Below are 23,677 nucleotides of genomic sequence, written 5' to 3'. Positions count from 1 at the left end.
TTATATTGAAACTACACCATTTTCCAAACTCACAGACCTATTTTTGGACCGATTCTTATACCATAGAAAACCAACGGACTTAATATTACGGATAATCTCTCCGGGGTTAACTTGAGTCTCCAAAAACCTTTTATTGTTCCCGGCTAACCATATACACCAACTTGTCACTAACATAATGCCATATAAAGCTTCTTTCACTTCTTTATCCAGATTGCAAAACTCAGAGGCAATTACGATATCTTTAGCTGAAAACAGAATAAAAGGACTCACCTTGAACCATTGACTGGTGTGATACCAGACAGTCGACGCTACCCTGCACGAACAAAGAAGGTGTTTAACTGTTTCATCGCCATCTTCACACAGACAACATTTCACGTCTCCGCCCCCATAGTTCCGATCCCGGAGTGCAATCAGCGTGGGAATACGATCTAAAACCGCCATCCAAACAAAAATATTGCATATTTTGGGACCCGTTTTGACCATTTCACAACATGCATGCTGCTAAAATCAGAGCCGCAATACATGAAGTTCTTGACAGCATTGACTGAAAAATCAGAGTCATTACCTCCCAACCATTCCCAACCATCTTTGCCATCGGACAAAGTGACATTATCGAGGAGCCCGACCAACTCGTGCCATTCCAGTAATTCTTCGGTAGACTTGGGCTTCTCGACAAATTCCAAACCCCCATAAAGTTTATATTATCCTATAAAGTTTTTATTATCCTGATTGTACCGGTCCGCCACCAATCATCGTTTCTCTTGTTCCATTCTAAATATATTTTGGGAAACGGGTTTTGTGCATAATTATGCACATGTGCATTAACATGACTGGCCTTGTTAGCATATTATGGCAAACTATGCACATGTAAATCAACATGAATGACCTTATTAACCTATTCTATCAAATTATGCACATGTGCATAACTGTATATCACACAATGCTACCTTATTATTATATTCAACCATGAGTTACAGGTTCATATAACTGCATAACATAACGGATTACATATTAATATAATTGCATAACTGTATGTCATAACAAAAAACAACACCAAAGTAACAACACATACAAATTATATATCATTTATGAATAAATAATTGAGATTAGTATTCAAACTAATGTGCATATTAACCAACTATGACAATTTATGCACACGTGCATAACTATATAAAAAACAAAATCACCTTAATATACTGATTTATTAAGTGAATCCTATTCAAATTTATGCACATGCTAAAATACTATTACGTTTTAAGCAAATGTGCATAACTATGTATCACACACCACATTGTCTTATTCAGTGTAATCGTAATTTATCAAACTTTGCACATGTGCATAACTGTATGGAACATAAAATTAGTTTATTATCCTGTTCCGTATAAACCTATTATGTATAAGCCTATTATTTCGTTTTAGTGCACATGTGCATTAACTGTATAGTAGGGATGAGCTTGGTACTGTCCGCTATCGAAAGAACCGGTACCGAAAATCCCTAAAAGTGGGTACCGGTACCAAATATACTGGGTTGAGTACGGTTTGGTACCGGTACCAGTTCGGTATCGGTATTTGAGGGTAAAAACCAGTAAATACAGGTACCGAACCGGTACCGAAAATGCTAAAAGTCGGTACCAAAAAAGTACCCGGTTCGGTAAATTCGGTACCGGTTCGATACCGGTACCGGGAACGATTTGCTCATCCCTACTGTATAGATCATAAAATTATCTTATTATCTTGTTTCGTATAAGCCTATTCCTCCTATTCTGTATAAGCCTATTCTGTCATGTTAATGCACATGTGAATTAACACAACATAACTTGTCGACAATCATAATTTAGTAGTAAAAACCTGATGTGCGTTAGGTGTAATATATTTTAGGTGTATATTTTAAGCCCTTTTTACACTTTTTAGCCAAGTTTTAAATTTATAAACACGATATTCACTAACACTAAACACACATATGGGCAAGTGCACCCATCGTGGACGTAGTATAGTGTTGGCAAGATACCGAGGTCGTCCAAGGACACAAGAGCTTTTAGTACCGGTTTATCCTCAACGTCTAATCAAATCAAAATTTTAGAAAAAAAGGTTTTTAAACTAGAAAAATAAAACTAACTAAAATGTTGAAAATAAAATAAAAATAAAAACAGATAGATAAGATGAATCACTTGGATCCGACTCGTGTGTAGTGTAACCTTTGATTATTTTCGCACTTTTGCACTTGTTTAAGAGATTATCTTAGTTTGTAGTAGGCCCCTCTTTGGAAGGCGACGTTACCCTCAACCCAGTAGTTTGAGTCAGCAAGGATACAATCCTAAAGGTCGGATTATTGAAAGAAAATTAATTAAGTTATTAATGCATAATGTGTTAGGCCCCTCTTTTGAAGGCGACGTTACCCTCAGCTAAGTAGTCTGAGTCAGTAGGGATACAGTCTTAAGTAGCTGGGTTAAAGTTTTAATAGTAGTTTAACTTATGAGGGGATCAAAGAGTTTGGACCCCCGCCATCCAATACCGGTAGGTATTGAAGGAGGTCCTACTAAACTTGACCCAGGTCCTTTGCAGGATATATACACTGAACAATGGCAAGACTCTTACCAAACCGTTCCCTTAACCCCCGACCAGGTAGCCAACATACCTCCATATAGACCGTGGAGATATGAATGGTGAAAATCTTTTATTTTATATAGACATTAAAATAATGCCAAGACACCACAGACAAAGGATAAGGAAGAATCACCTTCAACATAAGAAACTAGTAATTAAAGTCATTAATATAAAACCAATTAAAAAGTGCAAAAGATTAAAAATAAAAGTATTACACTAAACACTTGTCTTCACCAAGTGATGTAAGAGATTTAGGCAAACATGGCCTTTGATTGTCAAGAACTCTTACGATCAATCTTGGATCCCGAGACGACTCACACACTCTATGATGGACAATGGATGATGGTGGTGGATGATGGTGTTGTGATGGTGGTGGGTGGTGGATGAAGTGTGAGAGAGGTGGTGTGCCAAGGGATGAGTTGCAAGAGCTCCAAACACTCTTATTTATAGGCTGAACAGAAGCTCGGGCACGGCCCCGTGTCAACTGGGCACGGCCCCGTGTCAACTGGGCACGGCCCCGTGTCCAACTGTCTCTCTCTTCATTAATTGTAATTGCAATAAATGCGCCTGCAGTTATCTGACCACGCCCCCGTGTCCGCTGAGCACGACCCCGTGTGCAGAAGCATATCTGTACTATCAAGATTTGCCTGGATTTTGCGAATCTTTTAGTTGACCACGGCCCCGTGTCCGCTGAGCACGGCCCCGTGGTGGGCAATAGAAGCTTCTACAACTTTGTCTTTTCTGCTGACACTTGGGTACGCCCCCGTGCTCACTGAGCACGGGGCGTGTTCAGTCTTCTGCCTTCTTGTTTTTGCTTGGGAAGATGCTGTCGGGGGGGGGGGGGGGAGGCATGTCACGTTTGTCCCTTTTTATGTTAGATTTAGCTACCTTTTTGCTTCTTTTGTTCATTTGAGCTCATTTAATACTGAAAATACAAAAGGAAGACAAAAGCATATTTTTTCTAACAATAGTACTAAAAAAGGGTTAGTTTTATGCCACAATTGATGTAATTTATATGTTGCATTTTGTGCACATCAAATATCCCCACACTTGAATCTTTGCTTGTCCTCAAGCAAAACTCTGTATAAGGCGGCTTTTTCACTCCCAAATGAAATGGGTAGAAGAGAAGGTTTTTTTTTTCTTTTTTGGGCTTGTCATAGAGTGTCGGGATTTCCAAGATTTTTACTAAGTTTTATAATCATCTATTTACAATCCTATTCGTCATGATTTATTAAAAACATTTCATAAGATAAATTACTTATTAGGGCATAACATACTTTTTTAAAATTTCATTTATATACAAGTTCACATACCTCACGGGGATCACTCAACACTCAGCCGAAGGTGTATTTTTAGTGAATCACTCGAGAGCGGCATAGAACTTACTCCTACCATAAGCTTGCCAAGCAATCAATCCTCCTCCTTTTTAACTATATACCTTTGTAAATATCAAGAGGACTTTTTGGGTGAAGGGTTAGGCTTGGGCTAAAGGTGGGTGGTTGGGTTAGTGGCTAGTAGAAAAGGCAAAAGGCGTAAAAAACGTCGGTTTTCGTAAAACATTTTGTTTTTATGACTTTTTATTTTAATGAAGCATTTTTTTTTCAAACAAGCCTTTCTTTTGATGAGCTTTGTTTGTTTATTTCTAACTTCATCATTTTTTTAAGATGTCACAAAAAAACCGAGCTTTGTTACTAAAATAAAAGGGTTTAAAATTAAAAAGGGTTTTGGTGGGTAAAAGGGTTTTTGTTTTTGGGTTAAGAAATGAAAAGGTTTAGGCTAAAAGGGGTTAACTAGGGGGATTTTGGGTAGGTGATAAAAAAAATAAAAATAATGGTGTTGAAGAAAAAAGGGGTTAGTCCTAATGCCTCCATCATTTACTTACTTGGGTTTAAGTTGGTAAGGACCGGGAATGCATTGTCGTGGCAAGTTCCAGAATTGTAAGAACCAAGCGGCTATTCACACAAGAAACGAAAAATGAGCATTTAGTGTAAAGATATATATTTGTATGCTCAATAAAGGCTCAAAACTCACTTTTGTGGGAATGGGTTTTTATGTGATCAAGTATATATAATCATATTTTAACTAAGCTTGTCATGCCGTTTCATAATTTTCTTATGTTGGTTCTTTTTATCACGACGTTATCGGTTGTAAATTTGTAAAAATATAACCTTTTTAGGTTTTGAAATTCCCAACTTAAACCTAGACAAGTAAAAAGAAAATAAAAATTTTTGAAAAAAGTTTGGGGTGATTAGCGGTTCCAATAGAGTTTTGTGTAAGGCTTGTTAATTAGGACTTGCGAGATTCAAGGTTTTAGCATCCCCCCACACTTAAATTACACATTGTCCTCAGTGTGTCCCAAAAATAAATTTTTAGGTTGATTGAATGCGTAATAAGGTGTTAAAAAACAAAATTTTATGTTACTGGCACTTTGGACACGACCCCGTGGTGACCGGGCACGGCCCCGTGTTCAGGTGCCAGCAACAAGATTTAACAAAAAGAAACAGATACCTGGACACGGGGGCGTGTTCGGTGAACACGGCCCGTGTCCAGTTACCTGAACTGGGCGTTTTCTGCAGATTGTGCAGCACGGGGTCGTGTTGGCTGGACACGGTCCGTGCTGAACTTACTGTAATGAAGAAATTTTTGTCGGATGGCCCTGTTTTCGTGCATGGGGTGATGTTTCTCGTTTCCCTTGTTATCCTTCACCATCCCGAGTGTGTTTTATTCCTGCAACTTTAAAATTAAACTAAAATTAATATAAGCTAATTTAAGGATAGTTTCGCGAAGTGCCTCCGTGGTGCGCCACGTTTATAAGGGTCTTTGGCTAGACCCAAAGTGAGGTCATATATTTTCTGAGTTGGATGTTTTGCATCCCATGTTGCACCGTCAGAGAGCTTCATCCAAGCTCGAATCAATGACCTTCATGTAGTTGACCGGGTCATCGTCCTCTACTCTCTTCCCGACCCCAAGCTTCACTTCCTTATCTCCAAACTTCAAAGTAAGTGTTCCGTCATTCATGTCTATCACTGCTTGTGTGGTGGCTAGAAATGGCCTCCCTAATATGAGAGGGACTTTGGTGTCTTCTTCCATGTCTAGTATGACAAAGTCTGCCGGGTAGACGAAATCTTCGACTTTGACCAATAGATTTTCAGCGACACCTTGTGGGTATTTGACGGATCTGTTGGCAAGTTGTATACTCATCTTGGTAGGACTTGTTTTTCCTAGGCCGAGTCGTTTGAACATTGATGCGGCCATGAGGTTAATGTTAGCCCCAAGGTCGGCTAGTGCATTGCGAACGGGGGTTTCCCCGATTGAGCAAGGAATCGTGAAGCTTCCAGGATCAATTTTCTTTTGTGGGAGTTTGTTGAGTACGAGGGCGGAGCATTCTTCGCCTAAGTTAACTAATTGCAATGATTCAATTTTCCTTTTATGAGTGAGGAAGTCCCTCATGAATTTTGAGCATTTGGGCATTTGAGTTAGGACTTCGATAAAAAGAATATTAACATGCAATTGTTTTAGTAGATTTTCGAACTTTGCGAATTGCTCATCGGTCTTTTGACGAATCAACCTACCGGGGTATGGAACTTGAGGAGTGATGTGTTGCAAACGCATCCTATTTTTCTTGTGTATTTTGTATACTAATTTAATAATTTAGAGTCATTTTTATAATATTTAGATATATATTTTATTATTTATTATTATTACAGGTCTCAGTGCGAAAAGGAATAAAAACGAGCTAACACGGTTAATAAACGGGCATCCGGGAGTTTGGAATAGAGTTCAAGGGCTGAAACTGCAATTTATGGAAGATAGAATTAATTAATGAAGTTGGAGGACCTGATTTGCAATAAGCTAAGAGTAGAAGATTAATTGTGATGTATACTAAAAGATGAGGGGCTTAAGTGCACATTTGTTCAAAGTTAATTAATTCATATGCACCAAACATATGATTTATTCTTTGAACGACAATTTAAGAAAAAAGAAAAGAATGTATTGGACATAAGTCCATGTGGACGGCAATTCAAGGAAAAGAAACAAAGTTGGGCCAAAGGAATCTGCGCGGATTTTTGAAGAGTTGGACTGCTGTAGGAATTTAATTGAAGATTAAGTGGGGCGCAAGTTAGGGTGAAAAGAAAAAGGTCGGTTGAGGGCTGTTGGCTGCATATAAAAGCAAAAAAAAGATTATTATAGGGAGACAATTTTCGTAGGCAGTGGACGAAACAAAAGAGACGAACATTAGGAGCGAAAGTCAGGGACGATTTGGAGCAAGATTATTGTGAAGGAAGCTTTGAGTTGAAGACTAGCATCATAAAGTTTATTGCTTTCGGTTAGAGAACTTTTGTTTATTACTTTGGCTTTCTCTATTGAACTTGAATCTCATGACAATGTTTTCTGAACCCGTTTGCTTTGATTTTATTTATGCTTTGTTCTTGACCATGCTTGGCTAAATTTTCTTTGTGCTACCTAGGCTATGGATAATTGTTAGTTTTTTTTTTTTTTTCTGAACGGCTAACTGCTTTCCACGTGTAAACCCACCCTTTCAGAGCTATGTCCAAAGGCCGACTACTCGACCACCGCAAGAAAGCGTAGCACACCCCTGATGCGCGGAAACCCCGTGGAATAGGTAAAACCGCGCCCCCCTGGACTCGAACCCGAGTAAAACCCCGGGCCAAGCCTTCACCGAGATGTCCAAATACCCAGCCTCAGCCAGGGATCGAACCGGTGCCTCCTAAGAAGACAGCCGGCTTCCCCACCAACTGAGCTGGGATAATTGTTAGTTTTATTTACGGTTTCTTGGTTGGTTAATTTATGTTTTGGCTCAGTGTTATGGTAAAAGTGTTCTAATCTAGGTTCTAATGTTTATGCGTATTTATTAATTAATGGTTTATTTTTGTTCCACCTTTTCTTGGTTAAAATTGATTGCGTATTAATTAAAGCTAGGGTTAGGTGATTTCGTTAACTTTGTGTTTTCGACTAAATCTTGTGGTTGCTAGACGTAGTAAACCCTAGGAACAAATTAATAAACTATTTGGTAATTAAATATTCTACCATCTTTGAGACCGAGAGGAGATTAGATGCCGGGTTGTCTTAATCATTAGACGAGTTAGGTGTTAATTGCACGAGAGTGAATTGCCCTAGGTTTTCTTGTGATTTTTAGCAAACTGTGTTAGAACCTAATTAGAGTCACCACCCCGAACATCCCTTACACTTCCCGGATGTACCGTTTCTAGTGAAACCGAGATGTAATCTAGACTTTGGGTACCATAACCAAGTTAGAGAGACCGAGAGGTGATCTGACATTAACCGGTAAGTTTATACGCTTTTCTTGACCCTAGATTGCGACCTGTTTGAAGAATGATCTGCCAGCCAGTTTAGGTCTTGTTTAGTGAACTTTAAGATCCCGGTAGCCAAAACTTAGTTTTTCCATTCCAAGAACCGTAAGTGAATTGACATGCATCTTGCCTAGGTAGCCATTTTTCCATCATCTGACTGCACCCAAATCTGCTATTCGTGTTCTTTGTTTGCTATGCTTTCGTATTTGCTCTCTTATTTAATTTTAGTAGTTAATATAAATCCAAACACTCATTAAAAATTGCTAGACTAGGACTCGACAAAGGTTTAGTATCGAGAGTCGCGCCATTGTGTCCACGGATTGATACTCGGTCTTACCGACTTGACTACATAACGACCGGTGCACTTGCCGATTGTGTGTAATTAAGCTAGTTTGACCATTTAATTTGGTGTTTCAAAATATATTAAACATTTCACACATCAAGTTTTTGGCGCCGTTGCCGGGGACACACAGCGCTTTCGAGGACGACCCGAGTCGGGGATTTAGTCACTTTACTGCTTTCTTAGATTAGTTTTTTTTATTAGTTTTTTTTTCAGTTAAAAAAAATAATTAAAAACCCAAAAAAATATAAAACCCGAAAATTCAAAAAAAAATTAATTAATTAGTTTAGTTTCCCTTTCTAGTCTTCTAGTGATTTGTGCCATTTGCTTTTCAGCTTATGCGCACTCGTTCTTCGGGCACTCCTGAAGATTCTCCGTTCTCTGAGCCTGAGTCTGTATTCCAACGTCGCTTGCGTCAGCTAAAATTTAAAGTACCCAAAGTCGAATTTAAATTAGAATCTTATTTAGAAATGGCTGCACCCCGTAGGACTGTCGTTGACCAAATTAATGTTACCCCCGCCCACATCCGCTTCAGTATCACTCAACCCACTGTTGAGGCTAATAACTGGACCATTCCTCCTGCTCTGATTAACACCATCGCTCAAAATGTCCAGTTTCAAGGACTTCGCGACGAGGACCCACACACTCACCTCACTAGATTCTCTAGGGTCTGCGACACTTTCGAGCTTAATGGTGTTACTGAAAGCGCCATCAAGTGTCGCCTCTTCCCATTCTCTTTGACCGGTCAGGCCGCTGTTTGGTTGGAATCCCTCCCACAGGGATCCATCACTACCTGGACTGAGCTTCACACTAAGTTCCTTCAGAAGTACTTCCCTCCAGCTAAGATAGCTCGCCTTAGGAACATGATCTATGCTTTCACCGAGCAGCCTGGGGAATCTTTCTATGAGACATGGGACAGCTTCAAGGCACTTCTCAATAAGTGTCCTCACCATGGCATGGAGGATTGGAGGATTGTAGAGAAATTCTACAATGGAGTTTCTGAGGCAACTAAACGCCTCCTCGATACCACTGCTGGAGGTAACATGATGAAAACCAAAACCGCTGAAGAGTGTCTTGAGATGATTGAGGATTTAGCCATGAGCACCTATACTGAGCCGCACTCTGGGGGTACTCCTGTAGCCTCTAGAGGTATGCATTCTGTTGATTCTAACACTGCCCTAGCTGCCCAAATAGATTCCTTAGCAAAGATGATGAAGGATATCCAAGTTAAGTTAAGCTCCAAGTGTGAGATTTGTAGAGGGGGGGCACGACACGATAAATTGCCCTGTAGGTGCTGAAGAGGATGTGAGTTATGTCCAGAATGCAGGTCGGGGCCAGGGTTACAACTCTGGATGGCAGCCACGCCAGAACTCGAACTGGAAGGGTGGGAATCCTCCTGGATTTCAGCCCCGCCAGAGTTTGTTCCAGAACTCTGGTGACGGACCGAGCAGTGGAGCGAGTGGTAGTGAGATGAAGCCTGATCTTGCTGAGTTCTTAAAAAAGAATGAGGAGAACCAGAATAGGACAAACAAATTGCTAGAATCCTTAGTTCTTTAGGGGGAGAATAGGTACCAGGAGCAGCAACGTAAAAATCAGGAGTTCGAGATGATGTTCAGGAATCAAAATGCCACTATTCAGAACTTAGAGAGGACTGTTGGAGAGATGGCCACTAGATCCTCTGAGAGACCCTTAGGCACTTTCCCTAGTACTACTCAGTTGAACCCGAATGCTACTGCCAAGGCAGTCACGACTAGGAGTGGTAGAGGTGCTAGAGTAGAGGAACCGGTAGTAGATGAAGAGCCAGTAGATGAGGAAATTGAGATGGAGGCTCCACCTGGCAAGGTGCAAACTCGGCTCAGCCCAGCAAGTATAGCACAGCCAGAGAGCCCTCCTAAGGAGAAGGTAGTTCAGAGAGAGTTTGATAGATTACCATACCCTGCTAGGCTTAAGTCGCAAAAGATGGAGAAGGAGTATGGTCACTTCCTTGATTTGTTCAAGCAACTCAAGGTAAATCTCCCGTTCGTGAAAGCATTATAGCATATGCCTAAATATGCTAAGTTCTTGAAGGACCTCTTATCCAACAAGAAGAAATTAGAAGAGATTTCGATTGTGACTTTAGGAGAAGAGTGTTCTGCGGTGGTTCAGAATAAACTACCTCAGAAAATGACAGATCCGGGTAGTTTCACTATCCCGTGTTTATTTGGTAGTTCTTCTGTGAGTCACGCGTTGGCCGACTTAGGTGCTAGCATCAATCTAATGCCTTATTCAATTTATTCTAAGCTAGACCTTGGAGAGCCTGTTCCGACGCGGATGAGTATTCAGTTAGCAGATAGGTCGGTGAAGTATCCTAGGGGGATAGTGGAAAATGTTCTGGTGAAGGTGGAGAAGTTTGTTTTTCCGGTCGATTTCGTGATCTTAGACATGAAGGAGGATGAGAAAGTTCCTCTAATTTTAGGGCGACCGTTTCTTGCTACCGCGAAGGCATTGATCGATGTCTTTGACGGTAAACTCACTCTTCGTGTTGGTAGTGACACGGTTACTTTTGAAATTAAAGAGTCCATGCAGCACATCGGTGCTAGGGATGATACGCTTTATTTCATCGACTTTTTTATGTCTCATGTTGGTGATAGTCTGCGTAGGTTCTGTGGAGGAGAGCACGAGTTAGATTCCTTAGAGGAGAGTTTAGTAGAGCAGGAAGCCGTAGTAGTAGCCCTGGCGAGTGAAACCCCTAAGGAGAGTGAAGAGAGTGTAGAGAATGAGATAGTAGTAACTGTAGAAAAGCCTTCGGTTGAGAGTCCACCATTGTTAGAACTTAAGAAATTACCCGATCATATCGAGTATGCATTCTTGGATGACGAGGCGCGCTTGCCCGTCATTATCTCATCCGACTTGACATCCGAGGAGAAGAAGAGGTTGGTAGATGTGCTTAGGGATCACAAGCGTGCCATTGCATGGAAGCTTGTAGATATAGAGGGTATTCATCCATCATTTTGCACTCATAGGATTCTTTTATAGGACGGGTTCAAACCCGTGGTGCAACCTCAGAGGAGGTTGAACCCGAACATGTAGGAGGTGGTGAAAAAGGAGGTGTTGAAGCTTCTTGATGCTGGCCTGATTTACCCCATTTCTGACTCACCATGGGTTTCACCGGTTCAGGTTGTCCCGAAGAAAGGAGGGATGACGGTTGTGACCAATGAGAGGTGTGAGCTTATTCCTATGCGTACGGTCACGGGTTGGAGAGTATGTATTGATTATAGGAAGCTGAATGATGCCACTAGGAAGGATCACTTTCCCCTTCCCTTCATTGATCAGATGCTTGAGCGGTTGTCGGGTCATCAGTTTTACTGTTTCCTTGACGGTTTCTCTGGTTATTTCCAGGTCCCCATTGCACCTGAGGATCAGGAGAAAACACTTTCACATGTCCATATGGTACTTTTGCGTATCGCCGCATGCCCTTTGGATTATGTAATGCTCCTGCAACTTTTCAGAGATGCATGGTGGCCATCTTTCATGATATGATAGAGAGTTCCATGGAGGTGTTTATGGATGACTTTTCGGTCTTTGGGAGCTCTTTTGATCATTGTTTGGCCAACTTGGAGAGGATGCTAGCTAGGTGTGAAGAGACTAGGTTGAAGCTGAACTGAGAAAAATGCCACTTCATGGTGAAGGAAGGCATAGTTTTAGGTCATAAGATTTCACGTGCTGGTATAGAGGTTGATAGGGCTAAGATAGATACAATTACTCGATTACCACCACCTACTTCTGTGAAATCGGTTAGGAGTTTCCTAGGTCACGCAGGTTTCTATCATAGGTTCATTAAGGACTTCTCTAAAATTGCGCGGCCTATGACGCAACTCCTTGAGAAGGATAGAGTGTTTGATTTCAATGGGGAGTGTGTGAAAGCGTTTGAGACGCTAAAGGAGAAGTTAGTGAGTGCTCCCATTCTTGTAGCCCCCGATTGGAGCTTGCCATTTGAGCTCATATGTGATGCAAGAAACTTTGCGGTTGGGGCCGTTCTAGGACAGAGACACAATAAGCATTTCCACCCGATTTACTACGCTAGTAAAACACTTAATGATGCCCAGGAGAACTACACTACCACTGAAAAGGAGCTCCTGGCGGTGGTTTTTGCTTTTGATAAGTTTCGGTCCTATCTTGTTTTGTCCAAGAACATAGTTTATTCCGATCATGAGGCATTGAAACACTTGTTCAATAAAAAGGATGCTAAGCCTCGACTGATTTGGTGGGTCTTGCTTCTCTCGGAGTTTGATATTGAGTTGAGGCAAAAGAGTGGTGCGGAGAATATGGCCGCTGACCACATGTCTAGGGTAGAAAGGTTGAAGGACGAGAAGGAGGATAGTCAAGAGATTGGGGATTCCTTTCCCCATGAATCTTTGAGTAGTGTGACTGTGGAGAAGGAGAAAGAGAAGCCGAAGGAAGAGGAGTCGCCTTGGTTCGCCAATTTCGCGAACTATCTTGCTAAAGGGTTTGTTCCGAGTGATATCACGTACCAACAAAAGAAGAAATTCTTTGCGGACGTGAAGTATTATATATGGGATGATCCTCACTTGTTTAGGATTGGTGCGGACCAGTTGATTAGGAGATGTGTTGGTAGTGTGGAAGCGAAATAGATACTTAGGCATTGTCACGAGGGTCCTACGGGTGGACATCATGGAGTTCTCTTAACTGCTAGGAAGGTTTTTGACTCTGGGTTTTATTGGCCGTCAATCTTTAAGGACACGGCTACATATGTTAGGAGTTGTGATAGGTGCCAAAGAGTTGGCAATGTTTCGTCTAGGGATGAGATGCCGCAAAACATCATGCACCCGTGTGAAGTTTTTGATCTATGGGGTATCGATTTCATGGGACCGTTTCCTATGTCTCGTGGGAATAGGTACATACTCGTCGCCGTTGATTACGTATCTAAGTGGGTGGAGGCTCTTCCTACGCCTACTAATAGTGCGAGAGTTGTAGTTAACTTCCTACGAAAGTTATTCGCTCGTTTTGGTACTCCTAAGGCCCTAGTTAGTGATAGGGGCACTCACTTTTGCAATACCTTGATGGAAAAGGCTTTGCAACGCTATGGGGTCACCCATCGGCTTGCAACGGCCTATCACCCGCAGACGAGTGGGCAAGTAGAGGTGAGCAATAAAGGGATTAAGAGGATCCTAGAGAAGACGGTTGGAGCGAATAGGTTAGATTGGGCCGAGAAGTTAGATGACGCATTGTGGGCCTTTCGTACGGCATATAAGACACCGACCGGTTCTACACCGTTTCGGATGATTTATGGAAAGGCTTGTCATCTTCCTGTTGAGTTAGAGCATCGTGCATATTGGGCATTGAGATCTGTTAATTTAGATATGTCTTTAGCTAAGAGTAAACGGTTTCTTGAGTTGCACGAGTTAGAAGAGCTGAGGGATCATGCGTACGAGCATACTCATGATTATAAACTTCGTACGAAAGAGTCGCATGATAGGAAGTTGAAGGGTAATAAAGACTTCAATTGTGGGGATGAGGTGTTATTATATAATTCACGCTTGAGGTTGTTCCCTGGGAAGTTGAAGTCCCGTTGGTCAGGACCGTTTGTGGTGAAAGAGGTGTTTCCCTATGGTAGTGTGACGATAGAGGGAGAAGATGGTGAAAGTTTCAAAGTGAACGGTCATAGATTAAAGTTATACATAGTGCTTGATAGTTTTGAGTGATTCTCGGGTGAAAACCCTAGTGTATATTTTTGTATATTTATGTAGTTTGAGTCTAAATTAGTCAGTTCGAGTTAGTTAGTTTTGAGTCGGTTTTATTTTTGAGTCAGTTTTACGCTTGGGTTTGTTTGTGTTTATTTGTGCAGGTTTGTTTGACCCGTCCGTACTCAATCTCCATTCGGGCGGGGATTTCGAGCATATATCATTATGTAAAAGACAACTCAAGTATACAAGTTTGTCAGACGGCTGCGAATGAAATGCTATACAGTCGTGCTCGCTTTGGTTTGGAATTCGAAGACTTTTGCTACCAGGCGAGTTTGTTCCATTATATGTTTTTAGTTTATTTTTCTTTCTTATTTATTTTTAATTGACTTTCATCCTACATTAAGGACAATGTAAATTTTAAGTGTGGGGATGGGAGACTACGTCTTTTTAGATAGATTTGAGTCAGAAAAAAAACTACAAAAAAAATTGTTAAATAAAAAAAAATTAGAAAATGTTTCTGTTTTAGATGTTTGCAAAATAAAAACGGAAAATGATAGAAAAATCAATTTTTATTCGGCTTTCAAATAATAATAATAATATGAGAATTAATAAATTAAGCCGGTGTCTAATTTGGGATGTGTGAGTAGGCTCGGCCCGGTTTTAGGTTCCTTTGAGCTAAATATACCTAATTGTTGATTTACTAGTAGGTTCTCATCTAGAGAATATGAGAAATTGAAACCGCCAATAAGAGTATAAGGAATGTCGTTATAAGTTAAAACCGTTAGAATTTTTAATCATGAAAAAAAAAGAAAAAATAGAAAAAATGAGCTAGAAACTGAATGAAAGTAGCGCAGGCCTATGTAATCTTGGTTGGGGATAGCGACTCTACAACCGGAATACCTCTAGGATGTGTGAAATCGAGCATGCAAATAAAAAGTACCGAAGCCTAAGTAATCCGAGTTGGGGATAGCGACTGTACAGCCGGAATGCCTCTGGGTTAGGGAAAGCAACGTCTACGCTCATCAAAAAAAAAAAAGGAAAAAAGAGAAGATTGAAAAGAAAGAAAAAAATGATGAAAAAACATTGATTTTAAATTCTCTTGGTTTCGATATAAGACGGTTGGAAATTGGTCCAGTGATCGTTCCTTTTGTTCTATAAGCTTGAGGCGGGATTAGGTGGACCGTAGCTTCTAGTGTGAGACCCTAGGTAAGTTGACCGAACTTGAATTAAATCTACATGATAAGGGCTTGGAACCGGGTTTGGGTTTAAGAGGATCGAAATACTTGCAATCGCGGTTAACACGGGTTTAAATTTTAATAAAGTAAACTAGCTTTCGTGCCCGAACATTAATTTGATTTTGATTCCGTTTGCATAAGTCTTTTTCAGGGACGAAAAAGGTTAAAGTGTGGGGATGTTTGATGTGTTGCAAACGCATCCTATTTTTCTTGTGTATTTTGTATATTAACGAGTTGACGCCACCCGCGCGTTGTAGCGGGATGTTGATTATAGAAGTCCTTAGTGTCAATATGAGATGCGAAATTCTTAGTCTATGCAAAACCTTTTTTTTTCATTTTGCTTTATCCATAGCCTACGCAATTCATGATTTCAATTCTAATTATGTAAACGTTAGCCACTAATATACTTTATATATCATCTAACGTAGACTAACTGGGTTTTCAATTGTAAATATATAATAAGTTCAAAAGAATTTTTTTCTGACCCAAATATGGAAAGATTGTCATACAAAAGTATATAATACATGATTAGAAGTTCGTGAATATAAAAATTTTTGTGACATTTGTCAAAGATGAAATATAAGAAGACTATACTTGGATGAGTTGTAAAAACCAATTCGTCATAATAAAATGAATTAATAGAATATCCTTATTTGGTACATAAACTCACACCATTAGAAATCCCTTCTTCTTCATCTCTCAAACACACACCCAAACACATGCGACTCGAAATTGTATGTGTAAACATTCGCATTGGAACTAAAAGTTTCAATTTATTTTGTTTTGCATTCTAAATTCATTTTAGTCTCCTCTGTTAACATTGTAGTCTCCACCAAGTCTTAAAAAATCAACTTGGGCTCTGAAACCTTTTTCGGCATCCTCCTTTGTCTTCATGGCCTACTTCTTAATTGCATATTTGAAGCCTTTTAGTTTAAATGCTAGAACCTTGTCCGGGGTGGGTCCCTGAAACAAAAACTCATCAACAAACTTAGCCGCCACCTGTTCCCATTCAGGATCCGAAGTCCATGAATTAAAACATATAAAGGGTATCAGGCCAAAGTTCTTAGGGTCACTTATGAGGGTTAATGAACAATGGTCCGAAACTCCTTTTCGGAGAGTCGTAGATGTTGTATTCGGCCACAGGTTCCCAAAGTTGACATAGACCTGTTCGTCTTACTTTTTTTCTATAACAAAATGAAGTCAGTATCGTATAGAAATTGAAGATTAAGAATCGGAAATGGGATCATGGTTTTGAAAACAAATTCCGGTCAGTCATCAGATCAATCTTCACAAACAAATACTCCTATCAATTTGTTGTCTGATGCCGATACCCAAAATATCAAACAGACGTGGTACGCCAGTAACACTTAGACTATAATATACAACGGGTTTAACCCAACGGTGACAAAATCAAATACCCTTAAATTTTTATTTTGTTGAATATCGTTAAGAACACAACACAATATATATCTCTTTCTTTATCACAGTTTTTGTAGAGGTTTTCATGAACATGGATTCTCTGATTGGAAAAAGTGAACGATATTCTTAGTTCTTTAGCACTTGGTATAATATCAAATAAAACTTGTGTTTGATTTTTAGAAACATATATGATTTGAGCCTATTGGATAAGAAAAGGGGTGATGAATAATAATGAGAAATAGTTGATCATTCTAGGCAGGTCAGTAACAAAATCCATGGAAATTTCCTCCCATTTCCACTGTGGTATCTTGGGTTGCTGAAGTAGGCCTGATGGTTTCTGGTATTCCGTCTTGACTCTCGCACAAGTCAAACACTTGCCAACGTAAGTTGCTATGTGGGCCTTCATGCTAGGCCACCAATACGTAGTCCTGATGTCGTGGTACATTTTATCCGAACCTGGATGTACCGAGTAGCGAGACTTATGAGCTTCGTCCATTACAAGCTCCCGTAAGTTGCCATACAGTGGGACCCAAATACGCCCCATTACATAATAGGCGCCGTCTTCCTTCTGTTCTAATCGTTGCCTTGAGCCACGTAAGGCTTCAGCCCTAACGTTTTCTGGTTTCAATGCTTCTACCTGAGCATCTCGTATCTGTGCAGGAAGACTAGACTGAATAGTAAGCTGTAGTGCTCGCACGCGTCTAGGTAGAGTGTCTTTTCGACTGAGAGCGTCAGCCACAACGTTGGCTTTGCCTGGATGGTACTTGATGGCACATTCGTAATCGTTCAGTAGTTCGACCCATCGACGTTGACACATGTTCAATTCCTTCTGCTTGAAGATATGCTCGAGACTCCTGTGATCGGTGTAGACAGTGCACTTGGTACCGTACAGGTAGTGTCGCTATATCTTGAGTGCGAAAACAACAGCTCCCAGCTCTAAATCGTGCGTCGTGTAGTTCCGTTCGTGAACCTTGAGTTGGCGCGAAGCGTAAGCTATAACTTTTTCCCATTGCATCAATACACAACCAAGCCCCTGTATCGATGTGTCACAATAGATTACAAAATCGTCCGTGCCCTCTGGCAACGAGAGGATAGGTGCACTGCAAAGTCTATCCTTTAAGTGTTGAAAAGTGGTTTCCTGAGTATTACCCCAACGGTAGGTGGCACCCTTCTGTGTCAGTAGTGTGAGCGGATGTGCAATCTTTGAGAAATCTTTAATGAATCGTCTGTAATAACCCGCCAAACCCAAGAATTGGCGTATTTCCGTTGGCGTACGCGGTGCAGGCCAGTTCCTGATCGAATCTACCTTGGATGGATCGACATGGATCCGATCCTTGTTTACCACATGGCCTAGAAAATGGACTTCACGAAGCCAGAAGGCGCATTTTGAAAACTTGGCGTACAGCTGTTTTGATCGAAGAAGCTTCAAAATAAGTCGTAGGTGCTGCTCGTGTTCCTCCTGACTCTTGGAGTAGATCAGGATGTCGTCAATGAAAACAATCACAAACTTATCCAGGTAGGGCTTGCACACCCTGTTCATAAGGTCCATAAAGACTGCCAGTGCGTTTGTCAACCCGAAAGGCATGACAAGAAACTCGTAGTGATCGTAGCGAGTTCTGAATGTTGTTTTGGAGACGTCCTCATCCCGGACTCTCAGCTGATGGTAACCTGACCTCAGGTCTATCTTGGAGTAGTAGCACGACCCTTGCAACTGGTCGAATAAATCATCAATACGTGTAAGAGGGTAGCGGTTCTTCACTGTCACCTTGTTCAGTTCACGGTAATCAATGCACATGCGGAAGGTACCGTCCTTCTTTTTCACGAATAACACTGGAGCTCCCAAGGCAAAGAGCTAGGTCGGATAAATCCCTTATCTAAGAGTTCTTGTAGCTGTGCAGAGAGTTCTTCCAACTCTGATGGAGCTAAGCAATATGGTGTTCGAGCTATGGGTGCTGCTCCTCGAGCTAGCTCGATCTGGAATTCGACCTGGCGATGAGGCGGTAGACCAGGTAAATCTTCAGGGAACACCTGAGGAAAGTCGCGTACAACTGGAATATCTTCTAATTTCTTTTCTTTTGCTGATGCATCGGTAACAAGTGCCAGAATGGCAGTGTGGCCCTTACGCAAACACTTCTGAGCCTTTAGGAAGGAGATGATGCCAACCACGGCACCACTCTTGTCGCCTTGAACTTCGAGAGGTTCTTTACTAGAACGGGGAATACGAACTATCTTTTCCTTGCATAAGATCTCTGCGTGATGTTGGGATAACCAGTCCATTCCAATGACGATGTCGAAACTACCCAAAACTATGGGAATGAGACCGATCGAGAAAGTCTGACCAGCGAGGATAAGATTACAACCCTGAACTATGTGTGTGGCCTCTAGACTTTTACCGTTAGCTAACTCTACGACATGCTTAGTGTTCAGAAGTGTGGGTGTACGTTTGAGCATTTGACTAACTTTCAAAGACATATAACTTGTATCCGCACCCGAATCAAGCAAAACAGTAACATAAAAGTCGTCGAGAAGAAACTTACCCATAACTACGTTGGGATCATTCCTGGCATCACCCTGCCCCAGCACAAAAGCACGTCCCCTAGCTTCGTTGCCATTATTGTTCCACCGTTGTTGTTACCATTCCCCTGATTGTTGTTGTTGTTCCGATTCTGGTTTAACGGGGGGCAATCTCGCTTGAAATGGCCTTCAGCACCACACTGAAAGCATCCCCTGTTGCCTCGCTGTTGCTGCTGCTGCTGGTTTTGAGGCGCTGGTGGTTGTTGTTGGTTCTGATTCGCAGGTCGCGAGCTCCTGCAATCTTTAGCTTCGTGCCCTATCTTGAGACATCTCTGACAGCGGCCCTTGCGGCACTGACCACTGTGGTGTCTGTTGCACCTGTTACATAGTGGGTGAATTCCTCGATATCCACCCTGCCACTGACCACCAGAAGATTGCTGACCCGGGCTCTGGTAATCATTCTTCTTGCGTTGCTGCTGTGCCTGAGACTGAACGGTAGCTGAACCCTTGCTGGAATCCCCATCCCATTTCCGCTTGTTGTCATTAGGAGTAGCAGGAGTAGTAGAAGTGGTAGCGGTAGTAGTTGCGCTGATACGTTTTGGCAGCTTGTTCTGTTCCACCGCCTGATCCGTGAGGCGATGAGCAAGACGCTGAATGTCTTGGATATTGTCGAGGTTTGCCGATGTCACATGGCTCTGAATTTCTGATGCTAGACCCTTGAGGTACAACTCAATGCGCTTGATTGGAGAGTCCACCATGGTTGGACACAAGATGGCCAGTTCGTTTGACCATTTCGTATAAGCTTCAATTTCCGAACCCGTCATTTTCAGATGATAGAGTTCCACCTCCAACTTGTAGATGTCATCACGTGTGCAGTATTCCCGCTTGATCAGTTCCTTAAAATCGTTCCAAGGGGTGGCGTTAGCAGCTGCCAGCCCAAGAATCTGAACTTGAGCGTTCCACCAAGTCAGCGCAATTCCTTCCAAAGTACCAGTGGCGTATTTCACCATGCGAGCCTCAGGGCATTCACACATTTCAAACACCGACTCGAGCTTCTCAAACCAATGGAGGAGTCCCACTGCTCCTTCAGTGCCACTAAACGTGCTTGGACGACAGTCCATGAAGTTCTTGAAAGTGCAAACAGGTGGCGGTGCGTGTTGACCTATTGTGTACGAATAGGACAAAGTTAAACACAAGAGTTGGTCTAAAAGTGTAGGATCTAAAGATCCTAGTGTGAGTTACAACTGCAGGATATACCTCCTGCCTGTGCGGCTGCAAGTGCCGCAGCAACTTGTTCGTTAATGAGAGCCGTCAACTGGGCTTGAGTCATGTTAATACGTCCAGACATGATCTTCATAGCAAAGATAACATAGGTATGAGAGAGGTTCGCGAAAAGTGCGATGACAGAAGAGAGTAAGCACACAAGTGTTCTCAAGCAATAGTAGTTATGTGTATCTAAGCATACCCTGAGCAAAGTTCTATGTAATCTAGCAAGTAGGCAATATAAACATAAACCATATTACCTAGGATGTTGAGTCTTGCACGTGGAGCGAAGCGTCATTGTGGATCGTTGAGAGCACTGTTCTGGTTATACTCTGGTTTTAATAAAAATGTTTTCCCCATATTAAAACCAAGTTCTCTATAACCAATGGCTCTGATATCAATCTGTCACACCCCCAAAAATCCACCCGCAGAGTACCACCGCTTGTAGGCGTGACATGACCAGGATCAAGCCACCAATCATATCGAACATATAAGTGAATAGTAAACATAAATGTATATCAACCCACAATATGAAAGGTGTTCAAATAACATAGTTTAAGTAGCGGAAACATAGTATAAAATCCAACGTAATTAATAAGTTTTCAACTGTCATAAGTGTTTATCAAAACAACCACGATCCATGTCCACAACGACTGCGCCTCCCGTGCAAGCTCCATGTATGCCTAAGGTCCTGCAAGGCATGTAACAGAGAGTCAACAACTAGTTGAGCGAGTTCACAGTTGGTTATTCAGTGTTTGTGATAGAATAGTAAAGCGTATGTTCGTTTAGTAAACCATATATCGTATGCATTTGTATCGCAGCCCTCTAGGCATGTGTGCGAAGATTAGTGAAAGTTTCCCAAGTATTCTAGACTAGGTATATTTGTATCGCAGCCCACCCGGCATGTGTGCAAAGTTTAGTGTATAGTTCGCAGCCATTCTAGGCATGTGTGCGAAAATTAGTTCTATTATCGCAGCCATTCCCGGCGAGTGTGCGAAGAGAAGTATTTGTATCACTAGTCTAGCTGTATCTATCAATATCCCCTCCTCTCCCGAGGCCCATAGTACGTAATCCCGATAATAACTTAAGTACAAGAAATCTTCCAACCGATTCCCGACCCTGGGAATCCCATGCCTTGGTAAGAGTGTGAACTCACCTTGGTTTGCTCGGCAGATACACAGTAAGTCAATCAAGCTATATGGTGGTCAACCACGTCCTACCATGGTTATCATACAAGTCAGGTTCATATTCAAGTAGTGCACGTATATTCTACACGTATTATACACAAGTAACGATCATGGCATACACGTATAATCATGGTAGTTCAACCACAGTACGAGTTCAACAGTACAGTCACGTAAACAAAGTCCAAGTATGCGGCCCAAATGGTTGGGCTCGTAACAGTGTGCAAGTCCAACAGTGTGCATGTGCTCGTGGTCTCGAGTCGAGACTAGAGATCTCGAGTCGAGACAGTGCGGTCTCGAGTTGTAGTCCTGGAGTTCTCGAGTCGCAACAAAGGAGGTCTCGGGTCATACTTTCATCACTCGAGACTAGGCGGTCTCGAGTCGCAACCGGACCCGCAACCATGGTCTCGAGCTGTGCTGTTTGTGTCGGTGTTTTGGTCTCGAGTCGAGACAGTGGGGTCTCGACTCGCAATCCCTTGTCGAGACTATGAAGTGTAACCGATTTCCTGATTTCCTTAATTTGCAGCTCAATCACTTCCGTAATATCAGCAAACAACTTTAGCAGTTTCACAAATCAGATCAAACAACATTCAATTCATCAATCATGCATATTCATACTACTATGATCATCACGAGATCAAGAACAATCATCAAGCAATCAACCGGATCATCTGATTAACTAATTCAAGGACTAACATGCAACCTATTCTTATAATCACGAATCAAACTAATCAAAACCTTAAACTTCGAGAGTCACAATTCCGGTAACATCATCATCATGTATAACATATGAACTATTGAATCATGAGATTATAAATCAATAACAAAGTAGTTTCCTTGCATGTGACAACATCATGTAAAACTCATATTCCGAATTCATGATAAAAACATAATAATATACATCAATCCATCAACAACCAAATAAGAACAAAGTGCTAACCGGATGTGTGAAGTGTTTAACTAGATCAAGATGGAAGCCGTGATCCGAAAGAACTTCGATGGTGAAGGTGTTGACGTCGGGTCCTAGAGAGAGAGAGAGAGAGAGAGAGAGAGAGAGAGAGAGCTCCTAGGGTTTGTGTCTGTTAAGTGTTTGCAAGTTATGAGAAACTAGTCCCCCTAAAGGTTCCTGTATGCGTGCAAGGAGTGAGTGGGCCGAACCCTATCATCGAGCTGCCCTTGGTCTCGAGTTCAAGGATGTGTGGGCCGAATGGGTTTGTGTAATCGAATTAAGGTTCAAACATTCACAAAAACATAGCATTCACTTTATCAACAAAATTCACGTAATCACATAGAGTTTATACAGGTTAACACGTAATACAAGAGACGGTTCTGAAATACGAGTTGTCACAGGTTTGTTTCGGTATTGCTTGGTAACGCGCCTTGTTGTCTCTCGGAGAAATTTTGAGCTAATTGATTTATTTGTTTTTCAATGTTTTGTATACTAGCTTGTTGATATCTAAAATTTGATTCCAATTGTTGAAATCGATCCGAGTTTTTCTTTTCAGTGTCGGAGAAAAGGCGAGATACAGTATCTTCAAGCCTTTCTCGTCCACCTTGTTGTTGAGGAAAATTTTGTGACTCATTTCTTGGTTGTTGAAAGTTTGTTCGTTGGTTTAGGTTTTGTTGGTTACTACTATTGCCGGCTTCTCTCCAACCAAGGTTAGGGTGGTTACGCCATCCTTGGTTGTAGGTACCCATTGGAGGACCCGACGACCTAGGTCTATTATCAATGTAGTTTACCGACTCTTGCTGATCGTCTGTTTCTTTCATACAACTCCAATTTTCATGTGTCCCACCACACCCTTCACAAGCCATAACCGAGACTGATTTTGTCATTTCTAACTTTTTGATCTTTGAAGAGAGGGCCTCGATTTGGGCTTGTAAAGAAGTGTTTTCATCAACCTTATGGGCACCCGGGGCAATAGATTTATTACCTCGGGGAGTGTGCCACTGAAAATTTGTTTGAGCAATTTCCTCAATTTGATTGTATATTTCATGTGGGTGGCGATTACCTAAGAGTCCCCCGGAGCTAGAGTCAAATGTTTGTCTTGTGTGTGGCAACAACCCATTGTAGAAAGTGGATACTTGTTGCCATACTGCA

At 41.5% G+C, this 23,677-nt stretch overlaps 1 protein-coding gene and 1 non-coding gene across 2 annotated transcripts; one reads left to right on the top strand and one right to left on the bottom strand.

The window, feature by feature from the left end:
• Nucleotides 1-9,128: 9,128 nt before the first annotated feature.
• On the bottom strand, nt 9,129-9,235 carry LOC118483423. Its single transcript, XR_004870711.1, has one exon. It is a non-coding gene; the product is annotated as a small nucleolar RNA R71 (small nucleolar RNA).
• A 1,082-nt stretch (nt 9,236-10,317) lies between these two features.
• On the top strand, nt 10,318-11,381 carry LOC110881597. Its single transcript, XM_022129811.1, has 2 exons — nt 10,318-11,251; nt 11,293-11,381. The coding sequence occupies exons 1-2, from the start codon at nt 10,318-10,320 to the stop codon at nt 11,379-11,381; spliced, it is 1,023 nt and encodes a 340-aa protein (XP_021985503.1).
• Nucleotides 11,382-23,677: the final 12,296 nt, after the last annotated feature.

The sequence above is a fragment of the Helianthus annuus genome, chromosome 10, assembly GCF_002127325.2.
Source record: "Helianthus annuus cultivar XRQ/B chromosome 10, HanXRQr2.0-SUNRISE, whole genome shotgun sequence".
Lineage (NCBI taxonomy): Eukaryota > Viridiplantae > Streptophyta > Magnoliopsida > Asterales > Asteraceae > Helianthus > Helianthus annuus.
This window is presented reverse-complemented; position numbering and strand designations above follow the sequence as displayed.